The sequence below is a fragment of the Amborella trichopoda genome, chromosome 1, assembly GCF_054954075.1.
Source record: "Amborella trichopoda isolate Santa Cruz 75 chromosome 1, AtrichopodaSantaCruz75HAP2 v2.0, whole genome shotgun sequence".
Classification (NCBI taxonomy): domain Eukaryota; kingdom Viridiplantae; phylum Streptophyta; class Magnoliopsida; order Amborellales; family Amborellaceae; genus Amborella; species Amborella trichopoda.
The window spans coordinates 44,056,693-44,082,003 of NC_142336.1; the positions used below are offsets into that span (position 1 = coordinate 44,056,693).

At 34.2% G+C, this 25,311-nt stretch overlaps 1 protein-coding gene across 1 annotated transcript; it reads right to left on the reverse strand.

Annotated features, from left to right (window-relative positions):
* LOC18442159 (transcription factor bHLH30) lies at positions 1–6,843 on the reverse strand. Its single transcript, XM_011627965.3, has 2 exons — positions 5,898–6,843; positions 1–802 (listed from the first exon to the last, which is right to left on the reverse strand). Exons 1-2 carry the CDS (start codon positions 6,210–6,212, stop codon positions 332–334), a joined length of 786 nt encoding a protein of 261 aa, XP_011626267.1. The 5' UTR covers positions 6,213–6,843; the 3' UTR covers positions 1–331.
* Positions 6,844–25,311: the final 18,468 nt, after the last annotated feature.

Here is a 25,311-nt window from a genome sequence, read left to right on the forward strand (position 1 = left end):
TAACACAAAACTTACACACTTTTTTTTTTTTTTTTCCGACTGTCAAAGTTACAACTTTGGCATTGACATATGACCAACTGCATTGCATACAGATCTTAATTTACAAGCTAAAACCAATTACACCTTCTTACAATGGAAGTTCAATGATTCATGATACCATGGAGAATTCGCTAGAACCAACCGATGTCCAAATTGATGCCTATATATAATCATAGAAGTGACTAATATAAAAGCTCAGCTTAATGAACTCAGAGAAGTCTGGCAGCACCAGGAACACGTTGAACTCAATCAAAACCTTCAAGACGGGCAGATGTCACTCAATTGACAGCTTTTACGAAGAGGAGAATGAAGAATTGAACAAAGAAATCCTCCGTCTTTTGCTTGAAAACGAATTCCTCGTTGAATACTCCGAAGAAGAAAATCTGTCCACAACAGAATTCAAGGCCTTATGAACAGAACTTGCAGATACCTGGTGTTTGTTAGCATCACCATTTTCTTTGCATGTTGTCAGCACAAAGACATTCTTTACTCTGCCACCCAAAGTTGAGATCTCCGCACTTATTATTTTCAGTCGAAGATTCTGAAGTGTCCTTTTTAAATCGATCAAAAGATCAGGCCGATCATCACAACAAAGAGATACTCTTAGGAAAACGCCTTCCTTATTAGGTCCATCTGCCTCATTTTCCACTCTGACTTCGTCGAAAGCTGTAGGGATAAGGGATCCTTTACTGATCTCATCTGCCTTTCTCTTCGAATCCCTTAAATGATTGATCACTTGTGCAAGCAAAGAAGCCTTGTCCATCTGCAGCAATGACACAATAAAGCTCTATTAATCTGTTTATGTTTTTTGTCCCAGATTCTTAGGAACACATACAGCCATCTGTGTGTATTCCTTTCTTTAGTAGGGTGAATACCAATTTTTTGTTGTAATTTCATTGATCTGAAATATGGATACATAAAGTCTTTCGAAGCACATTATTGAAGTGAATTGTCAACATCTCATTTTTTCAACAATTGAAGGTAGGCCCATGACTAACACACACCCGCTTGACTGCTAACCAAATATGCATGTCGCAATAGGATATCAAAAAAAGCAGCAGTGGTGGTAGCAGGAGGAACAGCACTTGAGGTACTAATAATAGTTATATATCAGTAATAACAACACAAATAAGAAAAGCTTCCTGTTTCTGGTTCCCTGCACCCATAAATGTGAATCACGCTATGTAAATGTTGGCACCTGACGTGCTTGCCCGTGTACATGTTACACCTTATTGGTAATACAGATAATGGCAATTCTTCTCTACAATATTAAGACACCAGATTCAGTGGTGGTAAATGGTAGAAAGCATGTACACCCTTCGAACTTTATTCATCGATTATTATAAGCCCAGTGGGATGGGTTATTGGCGGGGTGGGTGTTGGGTAGGAAGGGGATGGGGAGCAGTGGGGGGAATAAGTCACTAAAATAAATAACTCATCTGAAGCAATGCGTACAAACAATTGTGTCAATGTCAACATGGACACAGGGTGTCAGGTAAAGCTACCCCCAAAAGCTTATCATTGAATACACTATCATTTTAATGTGTAGGAATATTCTCTAGGCCTGGGTCAGGGTGGGCAGGTTGCCACAACATGACATCAATTATTCCATTCCAACCGAGGTCCCAATTTAACACACACACATGCATGCACACACGCTTTAAGGTCTCACCAAAAGTTTCTGGACAAAGTATTCTTAGGGTGGGCAGGGTGCCGCAACATGACATCAATTATTCCATTCCAACCGAGGTCCCAATTTAACACACACACATGCATGCACGCACGCTTTAAGCTCTCAACAAAAGTTTCTGGACAAAATATTCTTACCCATTTATTATTAAACATTCTAAGTGCAGATGATTTTCACCATTCATCCGAAGCAATGATAAAAAAAATACCATAAAGCAAGGATAACTTTTCAGCCATCAAAATTCACATCTTTATAGGCACCCAAGAATAACTAAGAACATAGAGGGCATGGTTTTTTGCATCCATATTACTACTAAACATTCTCTCCAAAAAAAAAAAAAAAGATAAACAAATATTTACTCGTTTCATTCATATTAGTCACAAATTTAAATGTTCTTCTACATGTCTAACTCTCAAAACTCATATGATTGGGATGAGATATAGGATATAAATTCCACAACAATCAAAGAGTTATGGAATATGAAATGTAATAAGATCATTGAAATCATTAAAGCTGAACAACTTAATAGATCAAATAGACAAATGCAAAGTACATCTTCGTTGTGCTATTATTTACCAATCACCATAATAGAAAATACATCAAAGAAAAATTTTAGGGTGAATTATTCTTGCAGCATGGCTAAGTTGCCTATAAACAAGCTATTTTTTGGGGTAAATGACTAAACATCATAATAAACAATATAAAAACCTTTCAATTAAGAGGATCCGTAGCATACACCGCACCTCAAGCTGCTCCAGCATTACCTTAAAGTGTTGAATGACATTTGAAAGATAGCAGACTAGGACCCTTAGTCGCAATTCAAATTTAATGATAAAAAAATCTAGAAGTCCAACTCATAGTCAATTTAACATGGAGGAGCAACACAACACAAAGTTTTGTACATTATGAAGTCCATATATATCACGCCATGTCTGGCAATGTTGAGTATGCCTCAGCCTATGGACACATCTATTGAGGTTTTTAGGAATTGTTAGGTAAGAATTATGCAAAAGAATGTCAATGCAAAAGACAAGAAACATCCAGGTGTCATTTGTCAAGAAGTAATATAGTCAGTGTATCAAAAAGAGATGGTGAGTTAACTCAAGACTCTCCTGAGTCGAACCAAATTGGGGTACAGTCATGCCAGCCAAACCTCAAAAAGACCTGGTCGAATCTCTTGAGACTGGGCCAAGTCTTATTGAGTTGATCGAGATCAGGAGTACTCAGGGCACAGAGCTGTGCAGTTTTAAACTACTGTAAAAGTGTCAACTGATAATGAAGTCACGACAAGTGAGGCAGAGAAATCATCCCAAATAGTAGAACATGCTATGAAGAAAAAAAAAGAGCCACAAACTTGACGCCCTTCTTAGGGAAATGGTAAGTCATGGCATTCCCCTCTAGAAGGATATAAAAATCAGATAGGTTTGTCTGGGTAGAATAGACCGTTTTGTTACTCAGTGTCAAGATTTCTTTTTGAATTGTCACTTTCGCCATTTTCTAAGTAGATTTGTAATAGTTCCCTAGAAAAGAAAAAAGGTTAATGTCAAAAAGATTAGAAAGAAAAACTAGATATTCAGCTTACCTTTACCATTAATTTTTAAAAGAGGGACAACCTCTTGGATGGTGATGGCAGCAGCAAGCCCCACCATGCTATCCCCATAGTACCCCTTACTAGATTTGCCCCAGGAAGTGAAATGAGGTGTTGCCCCTCAAATCCAATAAGACTAAAATGACAATGAATTCAAAAACCAAAAGTAAGGAGAGGGGCACTGCTGACTGATATAGGGAAAAGAAGAATCCCAAATTGCTTCTGGTTATGGCTTTTCGTCAAATCTGCCTCAAGGTGACCAACCAAAGCTGAATTCCTCTCAATTTAGATATACAATTTCACAATCACATCAAAGAGCCTGTCTGTGCGTTGCTCCAAAAGTAGAAGAACTTGTGGTGCATATGAATAGTGAAGGACAATCAAAAGTCTCCATTTAGAGAGTGAGAAAAATACACAACAATTTTTTCTTCAGAAGTGGGCAAGGCTTTACTCACAAAAATCAGGGGCAAATCATCAGGTATGAACACAATCAGTTGCAGTTTCCAAAATTTCCTTAGAAATTGATAATTGATGGCATGGGTGAAGTATGTGTTGGTGTCCCTTCTTTTTGACAATAATGAGGCACATGTGGCCTCGTTGAAATGGTTGAGGACGCAATTCATCTTTGGGGTGACAACCACAAATGAATTTCTTTTAATAAAAGAAGTGACAAATGAGTTAATCATTACCATTAACTACTACAATAAAATCTCGTAAGTTTCAAAAGCATGATAAATAAAGAATGCTTCAATTTTACAGTTTCATTCCACCTTAAGTAAACGGAATGCATACAGAATCTCTTTGGGAGTGAGACTACAGCAAGAAAGAGAAAGTAAAGGATTTTCTATAGTAATCGCATTGGATTTCCATGGGTTCGTGCCACTAAATATGCCCTCTTCTGATACAATGTGGTTCATACTGTCTCAATGATGCAAATGCATCTGTTACACTAAAGGGCATGACAAGTTATCCGGGACTAGCCATTAGGCATTCAAAATGTTGTTTTAGAAATATCCTAAAAAACCATGAGTTGTTCCTACCCTAATTTGAGTCCAAATCAAGTGAGGTGTCAAGCCCATGTAAGTCATCAATGATCAAGAACCTATACTTGATAATGAGATTAAAAGCTTTAGAATGTAAACAATATTACTTGCTCATATTTCTTACCGAAGCAAAGCTAGTAAAATGTATATGGGAGCAGATAATGACACATAATCATGCTTCCATCATGTAATGTACTAAGTTCTCAATTTCATTCTAACTTTTGTAGGTAGGACACCTATGAGGCCAAAATTTTCATGCTGGATCCTAGCAAGGAGCGCAAAATTGCATGGTTATATACCAATGTTGTAGAAACCCCTTAGATTCCTCAAATAAGGCTAGTGCTTCCTTCAAACGTTCAAATACATAGTCAGTATGTATCTCTAAAGGAAACCAAAATGTAAGCTATCCTATGAAATCCTTTAGGAACCACAGCTGAATTTTTCCGAGTTTGTTGTTCAATTTAGCGAGTTCACTTGTTTTGTGGCCATGACTAAGTTGGCTATTAAGTTTGAGTTTTTGAACATGGTAGAGAACTAGCAATTTCAATAGGAGCTGCTCATGCAAAGACAAACTCATGATAAGGTTCATGATAGGGGGATTATTATGGACAGGGTAAGCATACCATACACGTTGTTTGCATAGTATATGGTACAGATATTGATGGTAGAGATGATGGAAAATACATAGTATATAATCATATAGGCATAATATTACTTACATATTTTCATAACAAACGAGCATAAGATAGGTAACATATCAAACAGTGGTCAATTCATTGAAACTATAGCAAAATACAGACAAAAGAGTCGTAAGCTCCAATAAATACATAACGTGTCATATTATATAATCTAGAAAGGTTTCAAGATCAACTCAACACCAAATACCATTGACATAGTCTTATGGTGTCATGTTGCATTTTATCCTAATTACGACCATCTTTTGGACATGTCAATGCAGTATTTATTAAGGCTGCATTGTCCACCATGGTTTTGCGAGTTCAGGTAGACAGAGGAAAAATACATCCGTGTTTTTTTTGTGCAAATACATATCTTTTTGCTAGAGATATATACCTTTCACAAAAATGAATAGACATGTCATTCATTTTACCAAGAAAAGGAAAAACAGGATTACTTTATTTTACCGGCATTTTTTTTTTGGAAAAGGTTAATATAAAGTTGCAACCTTATGTTATAGGAGTAAGGTGCACCTCAAAAATCTACTAGAAAAGATAGTTCCAAAGTCGAAAAACCTGTTAATTAGTCATCTCCACCTCGAGAGTATAGATATAAAGGGAAAAAAAAAGAATTTTAAGTTCTAAAAATAGTACATCCGGTAACAAGCTATCTGGACCATCTAATTCTAAGATTTTCAAGTATATATAGATCCGCTCGATCTGCCCCATTTTGAAGAATTTTAAATTTCATAATTAGAGTTGAACATGTATTTTTAAGCCACCATAATTAGAGTTGAACATGGATTTTTATGCAGCTAAAGAGAAAGAGGAAAAAAAACCAGCGGTTATGTGTGTGAGAGTACCTTGTTAGGGCCAGAAATAAGGGCTCTGAGAGTATTAAGATGGGCGTTGATCCTCTCCCTTCGACGCCTCTCCGCGTCACTATGGCTCCTGAGGGCTGCTGCATTCTTAGCCTCGGTCACCACCGCTCTGGGCACCTCCTCCACCAGCTCCCCCCTCGACCCATCCAACACCAGCGCCTTCTTACGGCCCCAACCCCACTCCTCTCCAATAACACCCCCAAAACCCACAGCCCCGTTACCATAATCAAAACAACACTCATCATCACCATTACCATAAAAACAAAGGAAATCGCTTCCGAAAAATGAAGAACCCATTTAAATTTCAAACACATGAAATTTTTTCTTTAAGGAGCTCGAGCAGAGCCAGGAGGACGGGTTGTCGGGGAGGTCCATCGCAGTTTCTTCGGGCTGTGGCGCTTCGATCCTCTTCCATCTAAGCTAATACACTTGTTTCCCATCTTGGGAGAGACAAAGGCAGACAGGAAGAAATAGAAGGAGAGAGTGAAATCCTTGTCTCTAGACCATGGCCTGAGCCCTCTGGTTCTGCTCAATTCAGGAATTCGAAATTTTCTTTTTAGTTTTTACAATTGAGAGGGGAAGAAAAGGATGGATGGGAGGTCGTTCAGCTCCCTTGGCTTGCCTCCACTCCCCTTCAAGACGAAAAGTTATATCTCCAACTCCTCGGTCACTGTCTGTCGGCGATATTTTATACATGAAATTGCATCATTATCCAAATGAGTAAAGTCTCCCTTCCTAATTCCATCAAAATATTGCAATTCAAGCATTTGGAAAACCTTAAGTCTCAGTTTATAACTCCTCAAAATATTGCAATTCAGGCATTTGGAAGACCTAAAGTCGTACTTCATGACTCATCAAAATATTGCAATTCAAGCCTTTACAATACCTTCATATCATGGTCTCGGCTCGGCCTGAATATTATGGTTATGAAAAAAAAAAAAAAAAAATTAAAGTACTAAAAACAACTTCTAATATAACAAATTATTTAAGTTATCTATTTCACCCTAAAAGTAAGTTTTCATAGATTTGTACTATTTTTTTAGTTTCAAATTTTATTGTTGTGTTAAAAATTGATTTTAAAGCTATCATGGAGATTTTTGTTCCAAAAGTATTTTCGGGATGAGGAATTGAGGTGAGGCTTTATTTTGATTTCATAAAACTATAAGTCTTGTAAAAACTTCATTAGTCCAGGATGAGCCCGTGTAATTAAAGGTGGCGACTAGCTGGACCTAGGCTAAGGCCAAGATCTGGCCCTTGATTGCTCTCTAGTTCTTGCCTTCTCATTAGTCCAGGAGGAACCTATGTAATTAAGGGTGGAAACTGGCTTGACTTAGGCTAAGGGCATGAGCTGATCCTAATTCCCATAACGTTGGCCCAAGCCTGGTTGGCCGGACCTGAAACAAATGAAAAAAAGAAAAAAGAGGCCCAAACTAGGACGACACTTGCCCCGGACAACCCCCAAGATTACAAATTGTAGCCTATCCTTGCATTTTTAGGGCCGGGCTAACTGGGTTGGGCCAGGAAGCCCGATCCATTGCCAGGGGTTGTATTTGGTTCCTTTTTTTTTTTTAGAAGGTCTCTCATTTTTCGTTAAAATGTTTTGTGCATTCAAAAGATCTTGAAAAATCATATTTTTCTATAAAACCAACATACGTGCACATTTTATTAATTTTTAATTTTAAAAACTTCTTCCTAATTTTAATGTCCTCTTTTTCAAAATTTAATTTTTCCTTAGTGACTTCAAAATCTTTTAGTTTGGGTCTTGATAATCTTACTACAAGTAGGATTAGTTAAATATCTTGTTTTAACAAATAATTCCATCAAAAGTTTTATCAAAGTTTCGTAGAAAGACATATTTCCCAAAAGAAACATTATTACTAAAAACAATTACCAAATATATTCCAGAAAAAATATTCTCTGAAAACAACCGTTCTTAATTGTAAAGTTAAAGAAGGAGTAACACAATAAAGGAAAATATATTATTTTTCTTTAATCAAGAGCATCACTGGAAAAAAAAAAGATAGTGGGTCACTCCAATGATCAAGATTGTCTAAGTGGTTTCAATTTTTTTAACATTCTATTTAAACCAAATCACACCTCTTAAATTCTGTAAGCCATGATATAAAAAATATTGTTCATCGACTTTATTGCAACCGCGCAATAAGTTTACTTAAGCCACCGATACATATCCAATTTCTTTTCATTCTTTAACTTTAAAATGCTCTGCCTCATTTTTAGTGATCCATATATTTGCCCCAACTTTTTTTTGCTGGAGCTTCTATAATAACCTTTTTAAAAAAAAAAAAATAGCCCCTCTCTCTCTCTTTCTCTCTCTACTCTCTAGCGTAACCTTTTTTTTTTGTTTTTTTGCTGGAGCTTCTATTTAAGATAAAAGAAAAGGCTGATGGTGCATACTGTTAAAAAGAGGATTATAGAAAGGGATAGCGACGTAAAGAGATGCTCAGATGAAGTAACGGGCGTGCTATTCACCCAAATAAAGTAACACCCTTGTGAGCATAGGACCTTGTGGTCGACCGGCGTACTCAGATACCGATAATGATGTTGGTTTGGCGTATTTTGTAACAATGAATATCAATATTAATCTCTCTTTGCGGTTATAGCCTATTTTAATAGGACCCATATTCAATCTCGCAAGTGACTTTTGAGCACTAGCTAGTTCGGGAACCGACTTACTTATATTAGCTATGAGCGATCATCAAGCCGAGTTGAAAGAGACCTGACATGCCAAAACTTTGCGAGTGAGCTCGGAATGTACGGAACGGCAAGGATCATAAGTTCCCCGGAGAGGGACCTCTCCCTCACTGATTTACCCAAAAAGAGAGAGAGAGTGTGTGATGCTTTGGAAGAAGGCTTCCAGAGGTAGCCTTATAAAAATTCTAACCATTATTTGCATCTTTCGCTGGAATTTTGATATTAAATATGAGTAGTTTGAAATTAAAAGAAGTTGAGATGTTAAATAATTCAATTTTTTGGGTGCTTTTTGATAAATTCCCATCTAGTTAAGTGTGTAGTTTGTATAAGGGTGAGGCCCTAAACAATCAAAATAGGGTCCATCCTCAAATAGTGCGGAATATGTTGTTTCAGAAATCTTTATGACGCCTTGAAAATTTATTTTCATTTCAAACTATAAATTTTAAAATTTAAAATTAGTGTTGATCGAGCATATCTATAAACACTTAAAAAACAATCCATTGAACTCTGTGACACATTCTTAAAGCCATATATGTAATGTATCACTCACTAGATTCAAAGTCCCAACAAAATTTTATGACACATCCTAAGCAATTAAATATGATATGTAGTGGCCAACTTCAAAATCTATTATATGAAAATAGATTATACGGAAATATAACATTTCTATTGTTTGGGTACACTTTAATGGTAGAAAAATAGAAAAAGATTACCCGAGATTTTACCAAAAATCAAGAAATCTATTACACATTGTCAAAAGTGAAAAATCTATTACCCACGGGTAATTGAAAAAAAATCTATTTTGCCTTTGATGGGTAATCGAGGTAATTGGGGCAAATCCTTCACCTCGTCTTTCTATCAAAAAATACCGTGATTCGTTTCCTAATAAACCATAATAATAAGAAAAAAAGTTAAATCCCGTGATTCGTTTCCTAATAAACCATAATAATAATAAAAAAAAGTTTTTCAAACTAAAATGCGATAACCTCATCTTTTGCCAAATTGCCTCAAAAATCACACAGCGGCCCATCTTCTCTAACGTGCCGCTAAAACTTACCAGCTTAGTTTCTTCTACTATCCGCTAAAACCCGTCAGTCCCATTGTCTGCAATGATAGCTATCGAAGATTTATTTTTTGGATTCTGCAATACCTATTGTTCCAAAAAATAAATGAATTTGGCTTTATTTTTTTTTTTTTGCTGTCATTATTTGCTGATAAATTCGAAATACTTGAGTTCACTCGCAGATAATCGATAAGTATACTTGAATTGTTTTTTTTTTTTTTTTAAATTAATTTGCCTCTTCAATCTCTTCCAATGCCCAACATTATTTGTCCTCTAATACATCTTATTTAGTCATAAAACCTTCTAAGTTACGAGCCAAATTTCTCCAAACCTTTTTTTTTTTTTTTTTTTATCCATGGGATGATCGAAAGAGCCAAATTTCTCCCAACTTTTTTTTTTGTCCATGGGAAGATCGAAAGGCTTTAGCACAAGAAAAAAAAAACATAAAAAATATGATAGCTTATCATAATAAAAGTATGTTATTCCAAAGTGTTAACATATTGAAAACATGTGATTCCAAGTCAAGACACAAAGGCATACAAAAGGTGTAACTCATTCTAATGCAATTATAAAGTTTAAGTTACATACAAATAGGGATAAAGTTTAAGCTACGTACTAATAAGGATTGTATGCTAAACCATGTTTTGGATATAAAGCCAAAAAAAAAAAAAAAATATCGGTAATGCATTTCACATATTTCTTCTAGACATAACTAAACAGTAATAATATATTTCCCTGATTGCATCTAAATATTTTCCGAGTTGCATCTAAATACTACCCAAACAGGGACAATCCGTTTACAGGTAATGTATTACGCCAGTAATACATTTCACAAGACAATATATTTTCAGGTATCCAAACGCCCTCTAATGACTTGGAGTATTGTGGCTTCTTGTAACGATAATAAGTGGTATCACAGTATACAATCTCTTTAAATTATTATCATTTTCTTATTGTATTAGATGGTTACTCACATTGTAAACTATGCTTATGACTAAATTAAATCGTTGCTACGTAGGTCAGCAGCGGCATCGGCAATGTAGATCTATTTATTACGATATATTTGGTAAAGGGTGCGATTTGTATAGAGCTGAGGTTCTAAACAATCAAAGTAAAATAAATTTTCAAATAGTATCGAGAAATGTGGTTTCAATATTGAAAATATCTGTGATAGCCTTAAAATATAATTTTATATTTAATTATAAAATTTAAAGCTTAAAAAATAGTGTAGATCAAGTAGAGCTTTAAAAACTTGAAAATTAAAGGTCCAAAAATATGTTACAATATACACAACTTTTAAAACTTGAAATCCATTTTTTTCTCATGTCCATGCATCTTGATGCCGGGATGCTCAATTCGAGGATATTTGGACATCAAACAACTCTTAATGAAAATTTTGAGGTGGGCTATAATTTGATTATTTAGAACCTCGGCTCTATATAAACTTTTCCCTTAGAGTAAATGGATGATATAAGTTGACAAGAAACATCAAACCGTCAAAATATAAAGTGTGCGTGAAAGTATGCGGCTGCCAAGAGTCTCTGCACCATACGTAGTTTCTTACAATGGTGGTGGTGGCTTTTCTAACGAATAATTATTTATTTTTTAGTTGGTAAAAAAAACGAAGACATTCTTTATTTTTATGTTAAAAAAAATGTTTTGTAATTTCAACCTAATGTTCTTGTAACATTTATCAAAATAGATCTCACTTTTCAATTATTTAACATTTTACCTTTTTTCTACTATTTCAAGTCAAAATCAAGCGTATTTTGATAGCTATTTTAAAATTAAATAAAAAAATGTGTAAGATGTCAAAGGAAAATGTTTTGATAGGGCTGCAACACTTTCAAAACAAGTAGGGCCTCACCTCAATACTCAATTTGATAGGGCCGCAGCACTATCAAAATCAGTAGAGCCTCACCTCAATACTCAACAAAAATTGTGATTCGGGCATAAAAAAACCTTCAAATCAATCATCTCGACGGTTGTAAAAGAATTTAAGATTCCTAGCCCTAAAAATAATGTATATTGTAACATATTATTTAGATTATCCATTTCACCCTAAAAATAAGTGTTAATAGATATGTAAGATCTTTATCATTTTTTGAGCTTCAAATTTTATAGTCAGCATTAGAAATTGATTTTAAAGTCATCTATTTCCGATGCTCAAAGTTCTTTTTAGACAAGGATTTGAGGTGATGCTCTCACTTTGTTTTCATAAAACCTAAGCCCTATAGAACTAGCATCCAAAGTTAAATAATTAACATCTGACAAAATTTCCCTATTTTCCATAAATTTCTAATTGAAATTTAAAAAAATTATTGAGTGAATTACGTTTAACTTCATTAATCTTAAAAAAAAAAAAAAAGGATCAATATGATTCTTTACTTTTCAGTAGGTTTGCTACGTTTGAGCACACAACCTGAAGATTTCAGACCACTGAGGGCACTTCTAGTTGAGTTATGGGATTGAACGCACTTCTCAAAATTCGAAACAGTATAAATCTCTTATCTAAAGACATATTTTATATAAAGTTGACACCTTAAAATGTAGAACTAAGTTGTAACTTTAAAATCCTTTTTTAATGTTGGAAAAACATTTAATTGAATCTTGACCTGTGTATAAAGGAGAAAAAATATTTTAAATTGAGTTACATTGAATCAATTTGGAGTTGTTGGCATATTGGTGGGAATTTTTTATCCTCCATTTTTATTTAGGTACAGACGACCACCTAAACATCCACACCTCCATTTTGTGAGGGAAAAATTATAAAATATCAACTTAAACCCAATATGCAAAAGGGATACCTTTATGTCTTTATTAAAGGTGTGAGGAACCTAAGGTGTCCAAGGTGTGTACCTAAATTTTGTTCGGAAATATAGTTTCACTATCATATTTAACGTCAATAAAAAAAAAAAAAAATAGTTATGGTGTCCGAAACCTTTTGATAACATGAAAATTAATTTTCATTCTTGTTTACAAAATTTAAAAATTCCAAAAATAGTATAGCTCAGTAGATTTATAAACACTTGAAAATTCTAAAAATAGATGATCCAGATAGCTTGTTACAATATGCATTATTTTTAAGATATAAAATTCTTTTTTTTATTTTATTTTTATACATCTTGAGGTTTAGATGATTGATTGGAGGTTTTTCGACATCAGAATGCTCTCTCTAGAGGGTTTTTTAAGCGAACCTTCAATATTATAAGGTTGACGCCATGTATAAGCTTTTTTCTTTTCGAAAAAACCTAAATCAATATTGACACGCTGCACACGCGGAAGTATAGAACAACAAAGCTAGTATGGTATGCTCTTGCGGGGGACTATGCTATACACTCGCTAGCTTGGGTCAAAGCGCTATTTAAGAGCAGTTTTTCAACATGAAATTTTGGGATACACCTGAAAAATCACCATAGAATTATTTTAGAAAAACACATTCATATTTTGAGTTCTTAAACTCTTAGATTGGATCTCTGTTTGATCGTAGGAACAAATTTTTTCCGGCACGTGCAAGAGTAATTTTTATTTTATCATTAGTCACATGTGTTAAAAGGTTACGTCCCCTAGATTATAGAGCCTAAAAATAATCTAAGTTTAAATTTATTTGAGGGAGTGAATGGAAGAAATGCTCCAACAAGAACACAAGAATCTTTTGAGTGTTTTAAAGAATTAATGAAGGCTCAAAAAACATCTAATCCTTGTCTTATATAAAATACTCATAATCCGCACCATCTTTCCTTTTCTGAGTGGGATTGTGGGTGCAATCCACAACCTTTCAGCTTCTTGGTGGGATGGAGGTCCACCCAAATAAATAAATAAATGTATATGAATAAATAAATATATGAAGTGCCCTCACGCAAAGGCAAAGGCAAATCTATTGACCAGAACTCAAGTGCCTTCTATTATATGGGAAAGAACAGATAATTGCAAAAAAGGGCAACTTATACTTTGAAGAGGTTGTCTTTTTGTGGAGTGTGGACTTTCATCCCAACGACTTCATACAGGGCCTTTGATGTGATATGCCTCGATTCATTGGATTGACGATTAGAAAGTGAGTGTTTTTAAAGAAACCCTAAAAAAACTAGGTGGTCCTGCACCAGTCGCTCTCTAATGTTGTGGAGTACACGTGTCTTACCACTGCTCCCCTCTTCTGTGGTCCTTAGAAAGAGACTGAAAGGTGCCCCCAGAGGGCAAATTCATTTAGGGGCATAATGGCTCTTTGGCCGTTTGAGAATGGGCTCCATGCAGAGGTGGTCAGGGTGGGGTGCTCTCAGTGGATCCCATGGGTCAATTGGACTGGATCTCGATTTGGACCTAGAGAAAGGTCCAGATAGGTTGGGATTGAGGTTCAGATAGGTTGGGATTGGGTCCCCTTGATATTGCAGGGGTGAAGGACCACTGCTATTTTGGTCTACCTTGATGAAAATAAGATGAAGATAAATTTACACTTTAGTGCACCCGTTTTCAAACAGATAGTAGTTTTTGAATAGTGGGAATGGAAACTTAGACCGGTAGTTGATGTTTACCACTACGGCCTCATTCTCATTCCCACTATGTTGATATTTTGTTTTCATGAAGAGAAATTTGCATTTCTCATACTAAATTCCTCTTTTCTCAGGGATTGGGCTTGGGCTTGAGCGATTAGCCATTGAAGTTAGGAGTGCCACATGTACCAGACGATTCTTACTCCTAAACTACCTGGAAAAAAAAAATGAATCCCTTCTTTTCTCTATCTATTTATTTCAGTAAACACTGAATGCACATCTTGATTGGGTTCCGATAAGTTTAGGATTAACCATGAAAATTGATTTCTGTCGCATAATCTTCTATAATGTCTGTCTCTTTCTATACGCATCTCTATCTTATATTGTATTTTCCCAAATTATTTTGGTCACTCGCTTTCTTTAATCATCTACACTCTTTGGATACTAACACCTAGAAAATGTGGAGTAATATGTTGGATAGGGTGATTATCCAAAATCACCCACATAAGAAAATCTCATATTATGTGAGATTGGGATTTGATATCGATAAGTTTCTTAAAAGGAATAGAAATCCAAAAAGATTAAGACTCGTCTGATATATCTCTTGGTTTTGAGATATATATAGCTTCTATGAGGAAGTTTCCTATTTGATATAGATTAAGAACCTTTTATATATGGGAAAAAAGTTCAGAGAATTTGTGTGCCCTATTTGAGTCATCATATGGGAAATAAGTTTCCTCTAGAGAGAGAGGGGCGGGGGTTTCCTCTAGAGAGAGAGGAGCAGGCGCCTCCTGTGCATGAGAAGCAAGGCTTTCCTTTTAAAGAGAAGAGAGCTTCTTACGAAGTGAAACATTGCGGATGTGACTCCAGTAGCGTGGGAGGTTGGTTACTTGTGGAGAAACGGTTCTCATGAATGGTTTCCTCTTTTAGAGAAAAAGTCTCGTTTGCTCTCAAACAGTTCCCATGAAGATTGTGGATAGTTTCTCCTTTTAGAAAGAGAAAGTCTCTGTTGCTAACAAGGTTCTCCTATCAAACAGTTCTTATGAAGATTTTGGATGTTTTCCCTTTTAGAGAGAAAAAGTCTCAATTGGTCAAGAGGTTCTCCTCCTGGATAGTGGTTTAGTTGTGGAATAAAGATAGTCTCTTCTTAGATTGTGGTTTAGTTAAGGAATAGACTGAGAGATTGACGTGTTGTGCCGATCGGAAGACTGGGTCAAACGGTTCCCATGAAAATTTTGGATGTTTTCCCATTTAGAGAGAGAAAGTCTCGGTTGCTCACAAGGTTCTCCTCCTTGACAGTGTTTTAGTTATGGAATAGAGATAGTATCTTCCTAGATTGTGGTTTAGTTGTGGAATAGAGTTGAGAGATCGACGTGTGGTGCCGATCAGAAGACTAGGTCTAAAAAATTTCACTCCACTGGGGTTTGTCGAGTGTCAGAGAGGTAACTCTTTGTCTCAAAATCTGTAATGTAATTTTCATTGGTATATTAGATTTTAGTTTGCCATCCCCGTGAATGTATAATGTGCCTCTAGTAGATTGAGAGGCTGGTTTCTTGTAGAGAAGCGATTCCGATAAAGATTTTGGATGGTTTTCCCTTTTAGAGAGAGTCTCGGTTGCTCTCAAGCAATTCCCATGAAAATTATGAATGGTATCCCATTTATGTTGGTACATGTGTGTGGCCATGGGGCCTTTAAACATGCAATATTTCTCTCTTTTATAATTTAATCTTATCACTAAAAAAGGGAGGCTTCTTAGAGAGAGAAAGTATCATTATTTAACAGCTAAAAAGTAACCATCCACTTCCCAGGATTACAGGGTCACGTTTTCTCAGATATTTCAAGAGGAAGCCGAACGTTGGAGAACGACCTCCTCCATCCCTCTTTAAGAAGGGTTTCATGGCTATGGAGATATACACATAAATTTATAGAGTTCTCTGGCTATGGAGATATACACATAAATTTATAGAGTTCTCACGGTTCTGGTAAAAGCCTGGTCTTTGCAATCGATAGTCTATAGACATTGCCCCTAATCCTAAGAGTGGGTCCTTCTCTTCGCTCAAGTTTTTTCAACATTGGTATCAGAACAGGTTGTGGAAGCGTGGCGGGCTTAGAACCTATAGGTCCCAATTTGTTTTTGGAATTCTATATCTTATTCTTTCCCTGATTTTAATTTACAGTAACTTTGATATTGTGCTTTGTCATTCACGTATATCTTGCTGTGAATTTTTTTTCTAACCTTAAATTTAATAGTCTGAATTTATTTATTTTTTATAAATTTCTCTCTCTTAATTTATTGCTCCTCACTTGCGATTTAATGTTTGTTTTTACTGGTATTGTTGGTTATTGAATATTTTCTCTCCGTAAATTCTTTTGCCTTCTCTCTCTAGATTGCGTTTGGCTTACGTGATCATAGCGTACTCGGATGAGTCCTCTGTTTAATCTTTTGTAGAGAAAAGTTAAAGAGATAGAGATGCTAAAAGAATCATCAAAAGAATAGGAAAAGAGAGAAAATAAGTTTAAAGTTGTTGCAGAAGAGTTATCTTAACTTAGGATATGCCTTAATATTAGGTTCTCTCTCTACGCCTTAATATTAGGCTCTCTCTCTACGCCTTAATATTAGGCTCTCTCTAGAGTAGGAACAGTAGTTATTTTCTCTCAGATCAAGTTGTTGATATAGTACATACTTGAGCCCACAGTCAAGTAACAGAAAATAAGGCAAATAATTCTTATCTCTATTTTCTAATAAAATTAATAATAATAATAGTAATTTGTACAGACTGTAGAAAAAAAAAAAAAAAATCTTCTACTCTAAGCAAGTAGCTGAGCATCTAAATTTACGTATTGTTATATACTTCTTTTACTAACCATGGACTGCTGAAAATCAGGCGGTTGGCATCTTCTTTCTTCGATCTTTTTGTTGCTGAAAATTAATGCATATTATTATTATTATTATTATTATTATTATTATTATTATTATTATTATTGAATCTTATTATGCACATGCCAATTCTATTGGAGTAAAGGCTTACATATCAATTGCATATATTTATTTTATTGTTTTTTATTGTTGTTTTTTTTACCTATAATTTAGGGATTTTCGACATATTTTATTTGCATAATAATTGTCACTGCATTGCATAATTCTCTTATGCTTTAGTCTCTTTAAGTTAAAAAATTTCATGATCTTGATTTTGTGATTTTTTTTTTTTTTTTGTGATTATGCAATGCCATATTTTTTGTTGAAAAATATCAAATATCATTGTAGACTCTCTATCTTGTGCTAAGACATATTCACATATTTATGAAAATTATTCTTATGAAAGATTTGACATAAAAGTAGTTGTTGCCTTACTTTATTAATTTTTTGTTGCGTCACAGCAGTGCGAACATAAACTGTTCGAGAAAATTTTTCTTTGAAGTTGCAGCTCACTGAGAGTCGACAAACTTATTTGATTTAGTTAGCAGACAACCATTTCTTAAACACAATTAAATTTGTTTTTGAACTTTTAAGTATTATCTAAAAATTTAAAATGGCATCTAGGCTAGTCATATCAGAATTATCCAAACTTGAAAAACTCAATGGGATCAATTTTTCTGTGGAAAAAAAAAATTGGATATATTCTTTTTCAAGATAGGGTAGATTATGTCCTAGAAACAAAACCATCAGTTTTAGAGCTTAATGCCAATGGTCAAAGCCAGAAAGAGACTTGAAAAATGGTTAGAATATGATAGAGTAGCTAAGACTACTATGTTGAGCTTTACGGAAGATGATTTAATTAGAGTATTTGAAGATTACTCCACAGCTCAAAGTATGATAGGTGCCTTATCTGAAAAGTATGGGACCACTTATGAGACTCATGTACAATTGTTGTTAGAAAAATACAATTATTGCATAATGAAAGAAACAGACTTAGTGACCGAGCATGTAAATAAAATGACAGTACTTGCAAAAGACCTTGCCGCAGTTGGAATCCAGTCCCCGATCGCATGCAAGTGTCCATTGTCCTTAACAGTCTCCTTCCATCTTGGGAGTCTGTTGTAATTGCATTGAACCATTATGCACAAGGGATAACCATGTTAAATCTTCCTATGTATATTAGTGTTGAAGCTGGGAGAAAAATGAGGAAGAAGTCAAATGAGCTCAACTTTGCCCAAAGTTCATCTTCTCAGATCCTCAACAAACCTTTCAATTATCAAAAAAATACTAGGTATAAAGAAATGATGAGAAATTTTAAAAATCAAAAGAATAAGGTTGAGAAGACCTGTTTTTATTATAAAGAAATTGGACACATCAAGTTTAATTGTTCTAAGCTGAAAAATAAAAATAGGAATTAAAATAACAACCCTATTCGAAATAATCAAAATAAGATAAAGGACTTGATCTGTGTAGTCCTAGAATCAATAGTTGCCGATCATGACCTGAGAAATTGGTGGGTCGACTCAGCCTCCACTCGACATGTCTCGAGGACCAAGGATGGTTTGGTAACTAGCGAATTTATATGGGAAATGACACCTACTGCGATGTACTAGGTGTTAGTACTTTCAAGTTGTGTTTACTAGGATGAACAAATATCTTATTGACAGATACATTGTATGCACCCAATATGAGGCGCAATTTGATTTCTATCCCAAGGCTAGACGACAACGGTTATGAAATAAGGTTTAGGTCTGGTCGGGTTATCATTAGGAAGCATTCTAGAGCTTTGGTGTACAATACTAAAGTTGACAATTTGTACCGACTGAATATTAATGGAAGTTCATCATTTTCTAGTTATATTGATGCTTCTTTTGATGCTTTTATGTGTACGGATGATCCATATTTATGGTACTTAAGATTAGGACATATAAATAAAGACAAAATGAATCAAATGGTTCAAATATGCTTGCTCCCCAATTTAGGAGAAATTGTGTTTAAAACATGCGAGTCATGTATTTCTGGTAAATTAACTAAGAGGCCTTTTTATAAAGGGAAAATGTCTAGTGAACTACTTAGTATTGTTCACTCTGATATATGTAGCCCATTAAATGTGAAAACACATAGAGGTATGGAATATTTCATAACATTTATAGACGATTATTCACATTATGGATATGTATACCTAATTAATAAGAAACCAGATACATTAGAAACATTTAAATAAAATAAAGCTGAGGTAGAAAATTAGTTAGGTAGACATATTAAAATTCTTCGAATAGATAAGGGAGGTGAATATTGTTCCGCCTTATTTTCTGAATTTTGTAAGGAGCATGATATAATTTACTAAACAACTATGCCATATATACCACAACAAAATGAAAGGAGAAATAGAACTGTAATTGACGTGGTTAAGTCCATGATGAGTCATTCAAATTTATTACCTTATTTTTGGGGTGAGGCTCTCAACACTGTAATATATATCATTAATCGTGTTCCAACTAAATCTATAGACTTGACCCCATATGAATTATGGACAAGTAGGAAACCTGACCTTACTATCTTGAAAGTTTGGGGTTATTGGACACATGTGCTTATACCACCACAAAATAGAGATAAATTACAAAGTAAAACTATAAAATGTTATTTTATAGGCTATTCAGAAAATTCGAAAGGGTATAGATTCTATAACCATGATACTAGATCATTAGTAGAGAGTCATGATGCTTATTTCTTAGAAAATATAGATGATGAAAATATTTTAAATAAGCCTATTGACTTACATGAAATTGATAAAGTTAAGGGTCTGGAAGACCATGTTTCTCAGACTCCTTTTACATTTGGTGAGAATGATTCAATTGAATCAAGTATACTAGATAGGCCTAAAAGAACTAGAGTAACACCTACAACTTTAGAAGAATTTTATGTATTTATGAATGAAGATAATTACTCTTCAATGAGTAAAGATACAATAGATGAACTTCGTAGCTACAATGAAGCTATTAGCTCACATAACTCAGCTAAGTGGATTCAAGACATGGATGATGAACTTGATTCTATTAAAAGAAATCAAGTATGGGAGTTGGTTGACCTTCTTAAAGATAGAAAAGTCATCGGTTGCAAATGGGTCCTAAAGAAAAAGCTTAATGCAAATGGATCTATTGATAATTATAAAGCTAGGTTGGTAGCTGAAGGATTTACCCAAAGGGGGGGCATAAATTATGTAGAAACTTATTCTCCAGTAGCAAAATTTTCATCTATTAGGATTATCCTTGCATTAGTTGCATATTATGATCTAAAATTATTTTAGATGGATGTCAAGACAGCTTTCTTAAATGGAGAATTAAAAGAAGATATATACATGAAACAACCAAAATGATATGTAATTAAAGGCCAAGAAGACAAAGTATATAAACTTTAGAAATCTTTATATGGTCTAAAACAGTCTTCTAGGCAATGGTATTTTACTTTTCATAATGCAATCACTGAAATTGGTTATATAGCCAATAGGTTAGACCATTGTGTATATATCTGGAATAGTGGGAGCAATTTTATTATATTGTCACTATATGTAGATGATATTTTGATAGCCGATAATGATATTGGCATGATTAACGATACCAAATCATGGCTAAGCTCCCATTTTGAGATGAAAGATATGGGAGAAGCCTCATATGTATTAGGCATTAAGATAACAAGAGATAGAAGTTCAAGACTTCTATATTTATCTCAAAAAAATTATTTAAAAAGTGTTTTAAAATATTTAAGATGGAAAATTGCAAGCCCATAGATACACCTGTTTGTAAAGGCTCAAAATTATCAAAGAAAATGTGTCCATTAAATGATAGTGACAAAGCTGAAATGGAAAGAATTCCATATGCTCAAGCTGTAAGATACATAAATTATATCATGTTGTGTATAAGACCTGATTTGAGTCATACATATGGTCTTGTAAGTAGATTTCAGAGTAATCTTAGGATGGCTCATTGGCATACTGTAAAAAGGATACGCAGATATATTCAGAAAACTAAAAATTACAAGTTGTGCTTCCAAGCTGATAACTTAGAGGTTACTGAGTACTCTGATGCAGATTTTGTAGGACACACATATAATAGAAAATCAACCTCAGGAATTGTATTCCTCTTTGGTGGTAGATGTGTTTCTTAGTCTAGTAAGAAACAAAGTTATGTAGCTCGGTATACTATGGAAATCGAGTATATTGCTTGTAGCATTGCTATAATTTATGCAGTATGGATTAACGCTTCATAAATGATTTGAAGCTGGATATAGCCGACGGACCTGTTAAATTTTTTGTGATAATCAGGCTGCTATTTTATCAATTAGAAATTGAGCTTATAATTCCAAGGGTAAGCACATTGAAATTGATTATCATTATATTTATGATATTATTGGAAAGAATGAAATAACTTTAAGTTATTTGCCATCTTCATATATGATTGTTGACCCTTTAACAAAGGGATTGAGTGCATAAATATTATCAAAGCATGTAGTTTTCATGGGACTTAAAATATTTAAGTCAATAACTCCTAAATGGGATATTTTTTGATGTCTTGGTCATGAGAGGAAAAACCGCATTAGCGTGAAAAACTATGACATGACTTAGGATTTTTTTGTTATGAGATGTATAACCGCACTTGCGTGAAAGCGTCATGAAAAAATATGTACATAAATGTTAAATTCATTAAGTGGTAAAGACTTTATGATATTTCAGTATATCTGGCCCTCATGGCCTAGTGGGAGATGTTGGTACGTGTGTGTGGCCATAAGGCCTTTAAACGTGCAATATTTCTCTCTCTTATAATTTAATGCTTATCACTAAAAAAGGAAAGCTTCTTAGAGAGAGAAAGTGTCGTTATTTAACAGCTAGAAAGTAACCACCCACTTCCCAGGATTACAGGGCCACATTTTCTCAGATATTTCAAGAAGAAGCCGAACGTTAGAGAACGGCCTCCTCCATCCCTCTTTAAGAAGGGTTTCATGGCCATGGAGGGGTACACAAAAATTTACAAAGTTCTCATAGTTCTGGTAAAAGTCTGATCTTTGCGATCAATAGTTTAAAGACACTACCCCTAATCCTAAGAGTGGGTTCATCTCTTCTCTAAAGTTTTTTCAACACTTTTAGAGAGAAGTTTCTTCTCGTGGACAATGGTTTAGCTTTGGAATGGAGATGGTCTCTTCTTTAACAATGGTTTAGTTGTAGAATGGAGATTGTCTCTTCTTTAACAGTTGTTTAGTTGTGGAATAGATGTGAGAGATCGACGGGTGGTACCAATCATGAGTCTAGGTCTAAAAGGGTTTACTCGATTGGGTTTTGTCGAGTGTTAGGAAAGTAACTCTCTTTCTCAAAATCTGTAATATAACTTTCATTGGTATAATGGATTTCAGTTTGTCATGCCCATAGATATGACATTCTTGGGGTGAACCACGTAAATCTTTGTGTTCTTATGGTGTGTATGATTCATACTTTATTTCTCGTATTATGGCTCGTGCTCTCTCGTATTTTGTTTCTAGCTAAATAAGCACACAATCTTAGTAGGATCCAACGTTCGGGATTGTTTCTGCATCTATGAGGATTTTTAAATCCTAACACAATATTGATCGTTAACTTTGGTTTTGTTAATGTTCAAAAAGAAAAAAAAATAACTTCGAAGAAACTAGAAAAGTAGAATTTTAATATGGAAAACTATACAATGAGACTATTTACCTTTAGTACAAGGTGATCATCATTAATCTTGAACATTAGATATTAAATTGATGGCTGCATTTATTCCATTGACCAAGCTCAAATTTAAAAGAAATCTTCTCGAACTTTAAGACACACCTATGCTATCAGATTTCACATCAGATGGTTATAAGTAATTGTGACTTGTATCAACGATAAATGATCTCATTGTATACAATCTCCTTTTGTTATACACAAAGTTTTGCCTCACAAAAGTAATGGTTACATGATTTTTCAAATTCCCATTTTAATCCATATGGATTTTTTTGACTTTAATGTCGTACGAATTTATTAGTAAAAGATATAAAAATACATTTTTTTACCAATAAAAAAAGGGTTATGTTAGGGTGCTCATGCTATGGAGTAATTTAATATTGTACTTAACAAATTTAGACACTTATATACTCTTGTGTTATACTTAAAGTTTTTTTTAATAGGAATATTTTTTGTCGTTAGGAGGGGGTATGACGTCATCTACATAGGGGTGTGACATCACCGACATAAAATATTAAATGGTACTAGTGTACTCCATGTGAGTACTGTTACACTCCATGTAAATGACATCATACATCTCCAAATGATAAAAAATACCGTTATTAAAAATATACTTCATATACATAACAAGGGTATATAAGTGTAAAAAATTTGTTGAGTACAATAATAAATTACTTCATAATATGAGCACCCTAACATAACCCATAAAAAATATAAAAATACCTAACAAACAGCTACATTGTAAATAAAAAATTATTTATAAATATGGAAGAATAAGAAGCACCCTGCCTATCCAACATGTCCTTTATGCATGCCAATGTTATCATGGTTAAATCTCGTCGACTTAGGAAGTCCCACTAAATCTTTTCTCAATTATATAACTAGCTAAATTTACTGACATGAAAGCCAATTTATTACCACATTCATATCTAAAATTGTATTACGAAATTTTCTCACCAAACTTATCATCAACATTGGAAATGTCCAATGAGAGAGATATTAGGTTTTACGTGAGATTTAAGACAGAAAGAAAATAGGAAAAAAATGACAAAGCTAAAGGGAGAAATTAGGTTTTATGGGAAGCCAAAAGGAGGGGAACGGAGAGGTAGGTACTCTATACTCTTCTCTTTTGAGGTCATGTGCCATGTATCTACTCTAGGCATACGGTCGCTTTTTTATTCTTGCGCCATGAGTTGTGCCAACTCTTTAACTTTGGTTTTAAAATATGAGTAATGATCCTATAAGACTCTCCTCTATCCATGTGTGTAGGATCCAAAGGATCACCATTAAAGTTGGTACAGATATCTAGAAAAGTTATCATATGGGTGTGGGACTTAACTTTTCTAGATATCCATACCAACTTTAATGGTGATCTTTTAGGGGTCCTACACACATGGGTGGGAGAGGGTCCGATAGGATCATTTCTCTAAAAATATATACTAGTAATGTGCACATGTGTTATACATGTATTAAATATTAATCATTGAGATAAATTTTCAGTTTTTAAATAATATTTTCGTCAAAGCATATTCAATTATAGAGAGGTAAAGAGAGAATTTGATGGATCCAGCTTCACATATGGGTATCCGTATGACAATAATTGTTTAAACATATTCAAACTTCAATAACTTTTCCAAAGAGTCATAAGGCAAAGATGAGGAGGAGCATTAGAGTTTAAAAAATTTAAGATTCACCATTAATTACATATAAAGGTATTTTTTTAGTATCATGCCCCAAAACATCAAATAAATAAGGGAAAAGTTTATATAGAGCCGAGGTTCTAAACAATCAAATTGAAGCCTACTACAAACACTTCACTAGAAGGGGTTGTTCTGATGCCCAAATATCCTCAAATTAATCATCTCGAGATCGAGATGTATAGATATGGGAGAAAAATGGATTTCAAGTTTTGAAAATAGTGTATTTTGTAACGCATTTTTGGACCGTCAATTTTCAAGATTTTTAAGTTTTCATAGATCTGTCGATCTACACAATTTTCGAAGCTTTAAACTTTATAAATAAAGATGAAAATATATTTTAAGACTATCACAAACACTTTCAGCATTAAAACCACATTTCTCGACACTATTTGAAGGTAGGTTCTAATTTGATTGTTTAGAGCCTAAGCTCTATACAAAGCCCACCCAATAAATAAACATTTAATTCTCAAAGTTCAACTTCTCCGGAGCACTAGTTCTGACAAAGATTGTATAACCAAATTCAAATAATAATAACAATATTATTATTATTATTATAAATATTATTATTATTACTATTATGAATTATAATTATTTGAAGAACCATGAACCCCCATCTATCTCTCTAGCTTTGTCGACCACAAACCTGTGTGACTCGCCCGTGTAGGAAAAAACATCTTTTGAATAAAGATAAGAAAAATTGTTTCATGCCGGCTCGACCTCATGACTAGATATGCGGACTTTGAATGTAAAGCATCCATCTTAAAGATGGATGCAACTAGGTGT